The 15,693-nt window shown below is 39.6% G+C and overlaps 1 protein-coding gene across 7 annotated transcripts in view; it reads left to right on the forward strand.

The window, feature by feature from the left end:
• The window catches only part of ipcef1 (interaction protein for cytohesin exchange factors 1), a 77,763-nt gene that overhangs the window by 24,578 nt on the left and 37,492 nt on the right, over positions 1–15,693 (forward strand). For 5 of the 7 annotated variants that reach the window (XM_069931602.1, XM_069931604.1, XM_069931606.1 and 2 more), the window contains 5 exons: positions 5,523–5,561; positions 5,818–5,851; positions 6,065–6,237; positions 8,828–8,901; positions 14,326–14,397. In XM_069931602.1, coding sequence (XP_069787703.1) covers positions 5,523–5,561; positions 5,818–5,851; positions 6,065–6,237; positions 8,828–8,901; positions 14,326–14,397 — 392 coding nt within the window. The remainder of the gene's footprint in view (positions 1–5,522; positions 5,562–5,817; positions 5,852–6,064; positions 6,238–8,827; positions 8,902–14,325; positions 14,398–15,693) is intronic. The other 2 variants (XM_069931607.1, XM_069931608.1) reach the window with 1 other exon arrangement.

Raw genomic sequence — 15,693 nt, forward strand, 5'->3', positions numbered from 1 at the left:
CCCCGAGCTTGCTGGAAGTATACAACACTACGCTCCTGGCAGGAAGCATGTCAGACTCCATGAGGAAGGGCATCTTTACTCTCATTGTCAAACGAAAAGGAGGATATCAGGAATAGGAGACCCATTTCATTGTTAAATGTTGACTACAAAATCCTTATTATTATTAGAGTCAAGTCTACCCTGTGCTGGTGATCCACCCAGACTAGACCTGCACGGTTCTGAGCAGGAAGGTCTTTGACAGCCTTGTGCTGCTCAGGAATACCATCACCTATGTGCAGGATAGGGGGGTGAACATCTGCCCAGTCAGCTTAGACCAGGCATAGGCTTTCGACCAGATAGCATACACATATGTGATGGATGTGCTCTCCAAAATGGACTTTGGGGATGAAATCTGAAATTGGATTAAACTGCTCTACACAGACATCAAGTGCTATTCAGATCAGTGGGTGGGAAACAGATAGCTTCCCTATCAAGTCTGGAGTTAGGCAAGGATCTCACTGTCTCCAATCTTATTTGTGTGCTGCATTGAGCCCTTTGCAGAATCCATCAGGAAAGATGAGGGCATAAGAGGAATGACATTGCAGACTGTGGAGCCACTCAGGTCAAAGCCTCCTTGTGTATGGACAATGTTGCTCCCTTCTGTTCAGATACACGATTGGTCTGGAGAATGACCAGCATATATAGGCATTTTGAGACCACATCAGGTGCCAGGTAAACCAAAGAAGAGGGAGGCATTGCTCTTCAATAAATGGCTCGACCTGTCCACCATCTCTTTCACAGTCAGATCTGACTATGTGAAGGTGCTGGGGATCTGGTTTGGAGGGGCCGAGGCATACAACAAGCGTTGATCAAAGCCAATCACAAAGGTCCACCAAAAATTGGGTCTGTGGGCATGGTACTCCCTCTCAATAATGGGGAAGAACCTGGTCATCAGCTGCGAGATGCTCTCAATACTGCTGTACATGGTGCAGGTGTGGCCCACCCACCTCCACCTCCACCCCCATACCTCTGCCCTGGCAGTTACAAAAGCAAGTTTCCAATTCATATAGGGGTCCAAAAGTGATAAGGTCTGAAGAAGTGCCATATACAAGTCACCAGAAAATGGGAGCAAGGCATACCCAACATTGCTCCCATCCTGATGACCACCTTCATGTGTGGCTGCATCAGGCTATGTGTGGAACCAAAGTATGAGGGCACCAAGTGCTGCTATATGCTGAGGTTCTACCTCTCCCAGGTGTTGTGAAATATAGGCCTGGCTCTGGTGCCATCCACTCTCCTAGTTAGCTGGACTTTGCCACACAACTTTTCCTTTGTGGAAAAGCTTTTCCAGAACAACACCTTCGACCACAAGGCCATCAGGCAGTGGTCAGTATGGAATGTCCTGTAGAAACTGAGAGATGGATCTGGTGGGATGGTTTCCTGAACAGACTGTACAGATCACCTGGTGGAATGCCTCATCGCCAGGGCTCACAAACAAGCACCAGGTCTTGGCCTGACTGACAGTGAGAGGAGCCCTCCCAGTGAGATCCTTCTTGTACAACCAGGACATCACCCTCCATGCACGTTGTCCTCTGGACAGCTGAGGTGGAGTGGAGACCGTTGCCCATCTCTTTGCTGTATCCAGATTCGCAAGGTGTGTGTGGAGAAGGATGCAGAGATCCTTGTTACAGTTCATCTCCAGCAGCAGTGTGACAGCAGACTCTCTGATCTACAGATTGATCCCAAGGACATACTCTGAGTCTGACATCCAGAACTGCTGGAAGACTATCAACTCAGTGAAAGACGCTCTTTGGTCTGCCCAAAATCTATTGGTCTTTCAGCTTACTGAAATGTCAGTCCAGGAATGCTGCCAGCTGGCACATTCCAGGCTGAGGGATGCACTGAGACTTGGTGCAGCCAAAGAGAGGGCACTGTGAGGAAAGAGCACAGTCTAGAGTCCTCCTATTACCAGGCACTGAGGGCCTGAGATTGAGGGGAAGCCCCTCAACCAACGGGGTGGGGTGGGGGGTGAAACAACAAGGTGCCACAGTGGTGGTAATAGGGTATTGAGAGAACATATGTCACAATGTACATTGACCATGATTAACATTAGGAGACCTGGATGTGTAAAATAGAAATGACAAGATGCCACAGTGTAATGGGATATTGAGAGAATAATGTAAGATGTACATTGATGAGAAAATGTATCAATATGACTGACACTATGAATGTAAACAGTCTTGAATGGGTTTTCTTGTTTTGTAAATAATTTATTCTGAAAGAAGCATATTTTTGGAAAATAAAAGTGGTAGTTGTGTAGAGCTCGTCGAAAGAATCAAAGACTTGTTGATCCAAACCAAGGCTTTTATTAGCAAAAGACAGGAGCTATTCACAGGTGGCCGACCAGTCCGGAATGATCCGACCTGGCTAGGGACACAACCCTTTAAGGCCCAGACAATAGGCGTGGCTTAGCTCTCAGCCAATCGCTGTAAGCACAGTCTAGATACAGTAACTATATACACTATGTACATTGGTGATAGATCTGTATTATCACAAGTAGTTTCATACAACACCTGCAATTAGACAATAGTCTCTGGAATGAATAGCTTTTCTTTTTTTACATATCAAGTTAATTTATTGTCATATGTACCAAGGTGGAGTGAGAAAGTTTGTTTTGTGAGCAGTCCAGTGACAGAGTACTACAAGTAAAACATAGCACAGAATGCAGAGTTGTAGAAAGAGATCAGTTGGCACAGACAAACATATGGCTGGTGTGAGGTTCATTCAGTAATCTGAAAACAGTGGAAAAGAAACTGCCCTTAAATCTGATGCGATTTCTCACATTCGTGAATCTTCTTTCCGGTGGGAGGAGAGTGGCTGGAGTGGGATGAATCTTTTTAGATAATGATGCATGAAATCATGTCCTGGAAAGAAATAACAACCATGAAGTGGCTTCCTCTTGCCTGTGAAGGCAGTACACATTAATTGCTGGGCTGTTAAGATCAAACTTTATATAAAATGTAAAGCTCCCGAGTGGGTGGCACTTGCTTTGATCAGTCATTTTTAGATATTTCATATGTTCCATTTTGATATAATTGCAACCAAATGCAAGTTTTGTGGGTTTTTTTCCAATTATGAGAAAATATATCACTTTAGAACCTACAATGCATGAGTCATTTGATGTTTTTACATTAGGGTTGAGCTTCTTGAAGCCTGGTGTCTGGCAGTGAGCTCATGGTGTCTGTAGCCATTAAATCTCTTGTTGTGCTTGACAACAGCCTTGTAATTTGATTTGCTGCCTGGAGAAATTAGATATCCACACACAGATGCTGATATCTGGTTCCTGATTCCAAGAATTGGAAGTAATGTTCAATGTACAATTTGCTACTAACTGATCAAAATTAAACAGATTTTGTTGGGTGAAAGGCTTTGGTTGACTCATCACATGTCCTGGCTCTCTCTCATCCCAACATGTTAAGATATTGGAGGCTTGCAAGGTACACCTCTGCTTTATTTGCTATATGTCTGTGAACTTTCTTCCTTTGCTCACATCCCAGCAAGATCTTGGTTCAAACCAGGAGGTCTGATAACAATAGCGCTTGGGAGATGTTCAAGCCTGAAGAAATTCTTCTCCTCTCTTAGAAGAGTGTTCCGTGAGAATTTCTCTCACTGTTCCCCTTCTTCTCTCGCTGCTAATCTCAAACTCTATGATCATGTTCCTCTTCTTGTTTCATCTTGTATTCGTATGTGTGAGTTCTTAGGCAACATATGGATGAAGGAAAAGGTTCTTTGCTTTAAAGCTGATATGAACAGCACGAGGCAGGCCATGAGGCTGCAAATCTCCATTACAGATACAATATACTGTGTGTCCTGCTCTGTGTCTCAGCCCCCTGCTGGCAGCCAAGTCTAATCAAACAGTAAGGCATTGCTAGTTACACTGCATCATTACACTTATCATTATCCAATTAACACCTTTTGTAGGGCTGGACCCCCTCCCCCAGACAGCCTTGTCTTTATTCTGACAACTTCCTGTTTGTTTATTCCTTGAAGAAGGGCTTAGGCCCAAAACGTCAGTAATATGTCCTTGCCTCTTAAGGATGCTGCAAGACCGGCTGAGTTTCTCCAACATTTCTGTGTGTTTTTACTACAATCAGAACACCTGCAGACTTTTGGGTTGGTGACTTTGAATTTGGAAATTTGGAGGAGTGCTGACAGGGACTTGATGGCTGAATAACTACCTCTGTGCTGTGACTTTGGTTTATCCCTCAGCCAATATCATTCAACTGATTGTCTGATCATTACTATATGGACCTATCTGTACTCAGTTTTGGTAATGCATTACCTTTATTAAAAAATATTTTATTAGTACCTCAAGAGATTGTGAAAGATACTATATAAATGCCAGACGCACAAGAGACCGCAGGTGTTAGAATCTGAAGCTAAACACAATCTGCTTGAGGAGCTCAATGGATCAGACAGTATCAGTAGGAGAAAAAGAATAGTTGACATTTCGGGCTGGAACCTTCATCAGGATTTGATGAAGGAGTCTTGATGGAAGCTTCAGCTCCAAAACATCAACCATCCTTCTTCCACTGATGCCGCTCGACCCAGAGTTCCTCCAGCAGATTGTGTTTCACGATATAAATGTTCTTATAGGTCATCCAAAAGGAGTTATGTCGAACCTTCTGTCTTTCATTTATATATGTCGCTTAAAAGATGAGAGAGCCATATATCCACATTTTCTGATGACAAGAACAAAGCCACAGTAAAGAGTGAGCTTGGGAGGTAGATTAGAGAAGAATATTAATAGATTGAGTGGGGAAATCTGTGAAAGAAGGAGTTTAACCAACAAATAGGGGAGGTCCATAATGCTGCAGGATAACTGGAATGATATAGATGAGGAAAAACTTGTAGCTATAGAGAAATGATGAGCTTTACATGTCCGAGTGCAGAAATCCCTAAAGTCAGATGTGATAAATTGACCCAAAACAAGTTTTGTCACTGAATTCAGCATTATTCAGTCAAAGGACTGAATGAAACCATAATGTCACCATATCAATACAAGTTATTCCTTCCACATCTGTTGACATAATGTTATTGTACCTAAGTCACTTGATAAGGTGCGTTGAGAATTTTTGGATTCCAGTTTTGTATGCAGGCAGAGCGAAGTATTCTTTGAAGTGATCAAAGACGTACTCCAGTCTGGGATCTGCTCCAGAATGTTCTGAGAAAGTAGCTTTAAAATCACATGAATTTCAAGGTCAGATGATCGCGAATGATTCAAGTGGCAAGGACTGGAACATTTCACTTGTATTTAGCCAACCATTTTATAACTTTTTAAAGATTGTTAAGACTGTAAAAGGAAACAAAGACGGTATAAGATGCAGTGCATTTTGAAATAAAACAATACCTAAACCCACAGAATTGTTTCCCACCTCACTTGCTTTACTTCCTGTTTTCAGCTCACAGCCAAGTTCAAATAGAGCTGTGTTAAATGAGCCTACAATATTCTAAATTATTTTAAAATTTATTTTTCTTTGCAGTCTTCCTCATCTTCAGGAACAGCTAATGGCAGCCCTGCTGTAAGTATGCCTGTGCTTTGGAATCTTCTTTTGCCAAGTCAGCCCAATTGTGAGAGATCAGTGTGAAGGCCTGACCACAGGATGTTCCTTTAAATCCTCAAAATTGATTTTTTTCTCTCTCTCTCTCTGTTTTGCAGCAGTAGCTGCTGCCAGATATTACAGAAAAAAAGTTCTAAGCTGACTGCTGGCGTAGCAGTGCATCAAACATCTGTGCTCTTTAAAAGCAAATGATACGTTATTTGTTTTATCTTCATAGGTTTCACTGCACTCAACAAGAAGGAAGACTCAAGGTAACTTTGTTGTGCTATTCTCTCCTTATAACTTATTAGATCGCAAGAAATAGAAGCTTTCTGTTGAACAGACCTGATTGTAGCTGCACCTGTAATTATAATGGCTTGGAAGTCAATCTTTATTTTAAGATATTTGAGCAAATACTGAATTAGAAGTGTGCATCTGGCTTCAAAGTCTACACCAAAGTGCTTAATTAGATTTGACGTTTGTAGGAAGCTCAATCACAATGAGCAGAAGAAGAATTTCATGCAAAGACCTTGGCTGTGCAGATCTCCAGGGGTGGCTGTATAAGAAGAAAACCAGCAAGAGCCTTATCAGAAACAAATGGAAAAAGTATTGGTTTGTGCTGAAAGGGACCAATCTTTATTGGTATACCAATCAAGCTGTGAGTATATTGAATTCAAATTGCACTGATATTCCTGTGTCTTCAGTTTAGTCCATCGATGATTTGCCACATGCAATGCACTCTTTTAATTTCATTCATTGCATCTCTAAATTTAAATACATTAAGGGGGCTATAAATTGCATCACTTCAGAACTATAAGGAAATATATGGGTTCTTTTTTTTTGCCTTGAACAAGTAAAATAATATTATTGAGGAGACTGTTCCAAGATCCTCTTGCATTCTTCACGTGGTAACATGCAGAATCTCAGGATATCCAAAAGCACTTTTAAACCAGTATAGTGACCATACTTCTTGAGTGAGAGGCCCAGGGGTAGATTGACAGCTCATCTCAACGGCCTGCCAGATTGAACAAGACGATTGGGTTTAGGTGATGGCTATTGCAGAGGAAATCATAAGGAACCAATAAAAAACATGAGAAAATGTTAAATACTTCCTCATCCTCCATCTCCATCATTTTCTTCATAACCAATGGAGCCAAGTTTCCGGCAAAAAAAAAACTACTTGAGGAACTTGTTTGTGTGTACTAATTTTCCACAAATATGGGCAGGTCTGGAAGCTTGATCATGTATTTTGTATGGTAATGATGAAGACTTGCATTTGCAGAGAATCTTTCACAACATCAGGACATCCAAAAGTACCTAATCCCAATATTAACAAATACAGCAGTCAATTCGCACAAGGGCAATATGATAATGAGCACATAAACAGTTTCTGATGGTGTTGAATGAAGACTATATATCAGCTTGGACACTGGAATAACTCCCATGCTCTGCTTTGATGTCTTCTAAATCTATTTGAGAAGTCGGCTGCGTGGAAATTGACCTTAAACAGAGCACAATATGGTCCCTACATTCCAGGCCTTTCATGTTAAATATTTGTACAAAAAAAACAAATGTCAAAAATATATTGCTCAACCTCAAACATTCAAGAATACCCAACTGAAAGCATTCCCATATTTACAGATCATCTAAAGTTTGATCTATAAAGGCTAACCTCACCTATATGATTTCATATTTTGGAATAGACAAATTTCACAATGATTAATTATGGGGTTTGATGAAGGGCTTAGATCGGAAATGCTGATCATTTCTTCCCCCTCCCCCACACCCTCTGCTCAACCTGTTGAGTTCCTCCTGCAGATTGTTCTTTGCCTCGTATTTATTTAGTGTGCCATCCATTTGCTTCCAAATATGAAATAATTTGGGAGAGATTAGCCACTGAGTAGCCTATCGTATGGTGTGGAAGAGAAAGGTCAAACTTTAAAGTAAAAAACACTAAATTGAAATTGATCTATAAACTTTCAAAATTATTTTCCAGTGAGAACACATTTTAATACCTGAAATGTCACTTTACTACAGAAGCATAACACAAACAGCAACATATAGTAGTTGTACTTAATGTGAGTCCAGAAGAGAGATGTGGGAGTGAATGACAGCAAAGACTCCATGTTAAAATTTCAATGAACATGTTATTTTCAGAGCAAGCTTTTAAAATGTGTAACTTTGTGCAAGTATTAGTCATAATATTTTAATACAATGCATTATTGCTCATTCTTATCTGTAAAATTGATAAAGAGCATTTAAGAATGTCATAACAAATGGAATTAAGCTAAATATATTCTAATTGATAACACTTTGTCAGGGAAAACTTGGACTTCTTGTCTCCTTCAATATCTTGAATATTTTGAATATATTTGGTAGACAAGTACATAAAAGTTCAAAATCTTTCATTCCTTTATCCAATTAATCTTTCTCAGCTATTAAAATATTTACATAATATTCACCTCAGTACCAGTGTTAAATTCAAAGTTCATCAACAAGAGGTGAAATGTGTTCTAAGTTCTGCTCTAAACCATAGGATAATGCTGAATTCTCTGTAGAGGGTCTTTGTGAAGTGAGAAAAGTGTGTGGTTTGAAGGATATTTTCATCTTGTTTGATCATGGTCAGAAATAAAAGGCCTTAGATTGTAAAGAATAAAATTGTTCCAGTTTAGGGGGGGGGGTGGGTTTGTGGCACTGTAGAAGTTTGGTACAATTGCCCTTCACATATTTTTACCTCTGATAGAATATCTATATTTGATCCATTTAAAGTTGGAATTTAAAGAACTAATTGGTCAAAAGAAAGGTTTTGTCAACCAATCTCTTGTGCAATTGTTGAGCCCTTTTTTTAAATTCTTTTATTTTTCACATTATAAACCATACTGACCAAAATACATACAGACATTTTTCTCTTGAATATATACAGTGTCATTTTCTCCCCTTTTCCCCCCTCCCTCCCTCACCCCCCTTCCCATTTATTCAAAGTTCAATCTATAAGATACATTAAACCCGTTAAACAATATCATCACTTAATAAAAATTTACAGAAATTTTTGTCTTTTACTTTTATATACTGAGTCAGTTCATTTCGTTGTCTTCTCCTTCTGTCATTTTAGGTGGTGGAGGTCCATGGTAGGATTTCTCTATTGTGTTTCATGTATGGTTCCCATATTTGTTCGAATATTGTGATGTTATTTCTTAAATTATATGCTATTTCATTGCTAAATTAAGCCATTTCTACCTTTTCCACAGGCAGAGAAAGCAGAAGGCTTCATTAATTTACCAGAGTTCCAAATCGATCAAGGCACAGAATGCAAAAAGAAACAGTAAGTCATGCAATCATTTGCTTGATTGAATTTACAAAGCAAAGTGCATTTCTTTATTTGAAAACAGGAAACATTAGAAATTCTCTGTCAGGCAGGCAGCAGGATTCAGTGGTCTGAGGAACAGAATTATGTTTAAATTAAAACATTTCATTGAATTAGAAACCAAACTATTTTTGACTTAACGGGAAGGAGAGGGGTGGAGAGAACAAAGGGGAAGTCTGTGATTATGCGGGGGGGGGGGGGGTGTCAAGAGATCTCTTATAGTGAAAGTGGTTTTGGTGCCAGCTGAAAGAGAGAACTGAAGGCTCATTCATTGTAAATGACCTGCCAGATGGATGGAGATGTAAATAGAGTTGAAACAGTAAAGTAGAGAGAAGAAAAGAAATGAGAAAAATAGGGCAAAAATCAATGCTGAAACTGTACACTGGGAAATAAATCACTGCAGATGCTGAAAATCTGAAATAAAAACAAAATGCTAGAAATACTCAGGTTGGATCCATGAAGAGAGAAACAGAATTACCTTTGATTACCTTTTATCAGAATTGGGTACAATGTGAGTAGATCAGATAGTCCTCCTGGTGTTCAGGAGGGCTGGTTGTGGTTTCATTCAAAGAAGAAAGAATGAGATTTGAGTACAAGAGTAAAAATGTCTTATTCCTTTTCCATGGAGGCCTGGTGAGACTGCATCTGACTTGCTCTCTATGGGACTGGCTTTCTTCATAAAGGATGTAAATGCTTGCCAGACTGAGAGTGCAACAAAGGTTATTTAGAGTGGTTGGATTGTCTTGTGAGGAGAGATTAAGCAGACTGGGTCTAATCTCAGAAAGAAAGATGATCTCATTGAAAAATTACAGAATTCCCATGGGACTTAAGAGGGTAGAAGTCCAGATGGTAATTTCCCTGCAGAGTCATGGGGCAAAGTTTCAAAATAAAGGATTAGACATTCAGTACAGAGGTGAAAAGAATTGTCTTCACGCTGAGGGACCAACAAGCCTGAGCAGACTCAGTTACTGTGTACCTACAGTAAGATCATGGCTAATCTTTTGGCACTTCTGTTCTACAATAATCTCATGCTACTGGAGTCAACACCAGGCCGCTGATGGCTCACTTCTGTCTCTGTTTTCTCTGGGTCTCGTATGGGATATAGGTCTAGAGAAGTTGGATGTCCAACTAGAAGCTGTCAAGAGGTGGGGCATGTTATAAACTGCATTTTTGTTAATGGGGAAGAGTGGATGAAGGAGAAAAGAGCAGATTCGGTTTGGAAGAAGTAATTTTCTGGGTCAAGAATAGACTGAAACGACGGTCTACCAATCAGTACTGTTTGTGGACCTTGTGGAGAAGCTGTGTGTGCTGGGTGTGTTTGTTTGTACATGATGAGTGAAGCTATATAAGATTTCAAGAGGAACTGAGGTCAGTTATTGTAAAACAAACAGTGTACTGTTGTTAAGCCTTGTCTCCCAGATAGTCCCTGACTTCACTTGCCATTATTGAGATTGCAAAATTCCACCTGGTCTTTTAGCTTGGCACTTGACAACCTTCAGGTCATCTGATTGCATGGAGCAAATTCGTACAACCAGCCTTTCCAGTGTGTATGAATATTTCAAGCACTCTGATTTTAATTTCATATTTCCAGCATACATGGTTTTTCTCCAATGATTATCTACAGATGTCGCAGTTTCACGAATCCTTTTTAATCTCGGTCCTTTCATTTATCTCTTTGCATTTGCATCTCCTCCACTTAAATCCTCCATCATTAACAATCCACAATTCTGTCCCAGTCAGCACATTCAGTCCCTCTTGCTCTCCATCCTGTCACAGACATTCTCTCCATTCATTCTGCCTACACCCTCCCCTTATGCTCACCCCAGCTCTCTACTTGTGAAAACACAGTGCTGGAGAAACTCCACAGGTCAAACAGCAAACTTTATATCACAAAGGTAAAGATACATTACCAATGCTTTGGACCTGAGCCCTTCATCAAGGTACAAGCAAAATCTCGGCAGGGCCCTGTATAAAATGGTTGGGGGAAGAGCACAGGCCCACAGACAGGAGATAATAGGTGGATGAGGGAGGGAGGGAGGGAGAGCACAACAGAAAACAGGAGAAACGGGGATGGCTCTGTGAATGGAGAGGGAAGGGGTGGAGAGTTAGAGGAAAGGAGACAGAGGGATGGGAAGAGAGAGAACGGGGAATTGTCTAGCAGAAACTGGAGAAGTTGATGTAAATGCCATCCAATTGGAGAATGCCCTTAGTTTGGCAATGCATGAGGCCATGGACGGACATGCTGGTGCGGGAGTGGGGTGCAGTATTGAAATAATTGGCCACTGGGAGGTCCCTGTCTTTGATGCGGACAGAGCGAAGGTTGTCAGGAAAACAATGTCGCAGTCTACGTCCAGTCTCTCCAATGTAGAGAAGGCCACAATGGGAGCACCAGATGCAGGAGATGACTCTTGCAGATTCACAAGTGAAATGTTGCTTCACTTGGAAGGACTGATGGAGGCCCCAAAAGGTGGAGAGGGAGGAGCTGTGGGCACTTGTAGCACTTCCTCCAGTCACAGCAGAAGATGCCAAATGGGTGATTATGGGAAGGTGTGAGTGGACAAGTGAGTCATAGAGGCAGAGATGGTGTCTGGTGGTTGAATCATGTTGTAGGTAACGGATATTGCAGGAGTTAATATTGCTGGATGCAGAGGTGGTGGGGTGGAGTCTGAGAGCAAGGGGAATCCTATTTTTCTTTCTTCTAGGGGCAAAACGGGCAAGAGTAGATGAGTGGCAACTAGAGGACAGTTGGTTAAGGACTGAGCTGATGGAGTTAGAGGGGAAACCATGTTTTTTGAAGAAGGAGGACAACTCAGATATCTAGACTAGAAGTCACAGAGGGAGAGGATACAAAGGAGATGGAAGAATTGAGAAAGTAACAGGATCATTACAGGGGACTGGGTGTGAATAAGTGTAGTTAAGGTCATTGTAGAATTTGATAATTTGTAGAAAATGTTTGTTTCCCAAGATGTAGAAAGTTTGTCACTGCAAATTAAAACTCATTTGGCTCTTAACTCTTGTCAGTTCTGATGAAAGATCATCAACCTGAAGTATTAAATATATCTCTCTCCACAGATACTACCCGACCTGTTGGATATTTCCACCATTTTCTATTACTATTTTTAATGTTATAACATCTCAATTTTTTTGCTTTCTGTTGATTTTAAGAAATTTGTGTGCATGTGGAAAGTAAAAGAGATTAAATAATAAAATAATTTTATACTACTCCATAGGTAAATCTTTAAAAGATTTATGACTGGCTTGGCCTTGGGTAAAGGTTTCTCATTTCATACATATTGTAGATTGATTTTTGTATACTTGGGAGTTTCCAATAAAACTTTGGTTAATGAACAAAATATCCAAATACACCATTTACCTTCTCTCAATGTCCCAGAAGGTAAAAACACTTTGGAGTGGATGCTGTTAAATATTTCATTCAAAAGAAAGCATTTCCAAATGACCAGTTGTAAAGCACTGATATTCCAGCCAAGATTACATGCTCCAATTTTCGATGGGCACTTGCAGTTGTAGCCTCTGACTCATGCAACATTTGAATCGGTCAGGCAATCTGTCACTAAGGTTGTCTAAAGTTTTGTGTAAGAAAACCTGAATTGTTCCAAAGATCATCGAGCATGAAAACAGACCCTTCAGCCCACCAAATTCATGTTGAATATCAAGCAGCCATTTAAACTAATCCAGCACTCATCTCATTTTATCCTCCCCACAATCCCATCAAATTCCCTTAAATTCTGTCATGCATTTACACACAAGGGGCAATTGATTGATGCATGCATTTGGGATGAAGAAGACTCCAGGGCACTCATGGGTTCACAGGGAAAACTCCAGAGGTCAGAAATGTTCCTGTTCTAATGCAGTATAAGGGCAATTTAATATTATAAACAAAGTCATTTCACAAATCAATGCAAGGTCGTCTTCCACCACTGAAAATTAAATTGGAAGTGGAATGATTCTAAATTTAAAAATTACAATGATGTGTATCCAAACCCATTTGGGAATAAATTTTACTAATCTGGTAAAAGACAGGGAGTGGGTTTCTGCCGATCTTGCGCAATCACCGACAAAACTCCTCGCCCGATATGGGATTGGTTATGACTATGTTCCATTTGATTCATCTGATAAGATTTCTCATAATTTAAGCATAATCTCCATGAAGGCAAAAACAAATCCCAGATGCTGGGTTGCTATGTGACCACATTTGTTCAATTTGGAGCTAGGCACTAAATAAGAATTATATATATGAAAATGTAGTCCTTTATTTGTATTTTTGACATCTATTTTCACCACTTATATTTCCTGTATGTCATGTGCCATTAAACAGATCTAGAACAAGCCCGTGAATACCATGTACAAAGAGGTACATGAGAATGTTATGAGTTGGTTAGGCCTCTACCATGAAATCTTTTTGATTTGTATAGTCAGTCACGATAGCCTGTGGTTAGCAACTAACCACATTAAGATCCTGGAGATAGGATGTTTGTGGATGGCAGTCTGTTTGTGGATTTCAGCTTGGGGGTAATGTCAAATCCAACTTAATTCTGCATTGAATGCAGAGTATGATGATGGTGTATTTTAAATGTGATTTTTTTTTGTTGATTTCATGTGGGGGAAAAAACATGTACAATAAATAAAGACAAAATTTTATTCTCAAATTTTTCATCTATTATTTCTTGAGTCTAATTTCTCAGTCAAAAGCATTACATTGCTTAAAATTAGCACTTTGGCTTGTCAAGCCTACATCTTCAGCAGATACATGAAATCCATCCAATTAGTTGAAGGACATTAATTATAAGTAAACATGGAGCAATAAATAGGAAGGGATGATTTAGGCAGATTCAAAACCTTTGTCAATTAAAAATAATTTATAAATCGTTGCAACTCCAGAAGTAAATTGCATTCAGTATACCTTTCAACACATTTACAAAATGGAGGCACAAATCACAGCTAAGGGAGAAAATTAAGACACTGAAATATCATTTTTTTCATATAAATTAGAAAAAAGAAGTCACTTTCAAGTGAACAGACTTTATCAATCATTTTTGGAAGAGACAGGAAAATGAAGAGACCAGAGTGCAAGTATTATGTTTCTATAAGAAAACATTTTAATTGGATCAGCTTGTTTTGAGCCAAATATGGTAACTATAAATGGCCCTGTAAAACAGCAACTAATATTGATGCAGATCAATATTTAGAAATTATCGATTTTGTCATTTGAAACAGACAATCTTCACAAATATGAAGGTTTTTGCAAACTATTTTGAAACTATGTAGAAGTTATTGTTTGTGGACCATCATACAGTGAAACTTTAGGAATTCTCTCCATTATAAGTTTATCCCTTTTTATCTATTTTCTGTTTTCCAATCAAGTGCAATAAAAGCCAGCCATTCAAAACACAGAAGCTTCTACTTTGCTGCAGAGAATGCTGATGACATGAGCACGTAAGTACCCGGTGAGGCTTAGAAGCCATACCTCAGTATGTTTATTATATGGTGGATTAAATGCATCTTTTAGTTTTCGTCTACTTCTTCATGAAAATGCAAGCTCCATGCTAACCGAATTTAGGAGATTTAGCAAATAAGGAGAAGAAGGTTGTGGTTAGAGGATCCCAGCATAAAATCTTAAAACTGTGAAGAATAAAGATTGTGAAATGCATTGATTTCCATGGTGATGGTATTGTGGTAAAGAATACATTAGAGGAGGTGAGAATCCAATTTCAACACAAGCGAAAAAGGGGAGGAATTCTGCTGAACATTTTCCTAAGAAGCATAATGTGATGCACTGCCGAGCAGAAAAGCAGACACAAAATATAAAGACTGTTCAACAGGATTTATTCCACACAAACTTCCACAGAGCTGGCTGTGAGAGTAGCTGTGCTGGCTCTGAGACTGACCTCGAGGGGCCAGATGTAGCTTATATCCCGGAGGGTGATTGGCAGCTGACTGGGTGGGGCTTGGTCCATTCAGATCAGCTGATTGACAGCCGGCCAGGTGTTGCCTTGTCCTCCAGTGCTCTTCCTGCAGGTACACAGGTTGCCCCCTGCAGTAGGCTAGTGGTGCATAACCACACATAATGTATAATTAAATTTATGTTGACAGTTTAGAAAAAAAAACATTGTGTGGATGAATGTTTCTCTTGAAAAACCAATAATTGATAATGAGAAGAGATCTCTGTTAAATGGTTGGTTAGCTATGACATTACTGATTGGAAAGAAAAGTAAGATTGGAGGTTACATGATTGGCTTTTGGACATAAGGCTTCTTCGAGTATCCTGAGCAGAAATATCTCCACAAATATACAAGTTTTATGCAAGTTTTTAATAAACCTCTGTTTGATGAAGGCTTAGGTTTGAACAGGAAAAGTGTTAAAAAGGGCAGGAATAATGACCTGCACAAGGTCTTTGATCCCAGCTCCCTTCAGTTGAAACCCTTCTCAAAGGCACAACCCCTTACTGTCCAGTATTAATGTGACTATTTCACAAAATGGAACCTTTCTTTCACATACCCTCATTCCATTCACCAGTTGTCATTTCAAAAAGATTTGACTCTGTGCCAAAACATTTGGAAGAAACAAAGGTTGATGGAGTTGAATGAGAATACAAAAATGGATAATAACTTTACAGAGATTGAAGGAGAAATTTCATGCTGAGAAAAGAGTGATGGTTGGTGCCATACTTGATTGAAATGCATGATGCCAAAATATTGCTTTCAAGCAAGAGTAATAATTCTGAAAGATGAG

This window comes from Narcine bancroftii, chromosome 4, assembly GCF_036971445.1.
Source record: "Narcine bancroftii isolate sNarBan1 chromosome 4, sNarBan1.hap1, whole genome shotgun sequence".
NCBI classification, from domain to species: Eukaryota; Metazoa; Chordata; class Chondrichthyes; order Torpediniformes; family Narcinidae; genus Narcine; species Narcine bancroftii.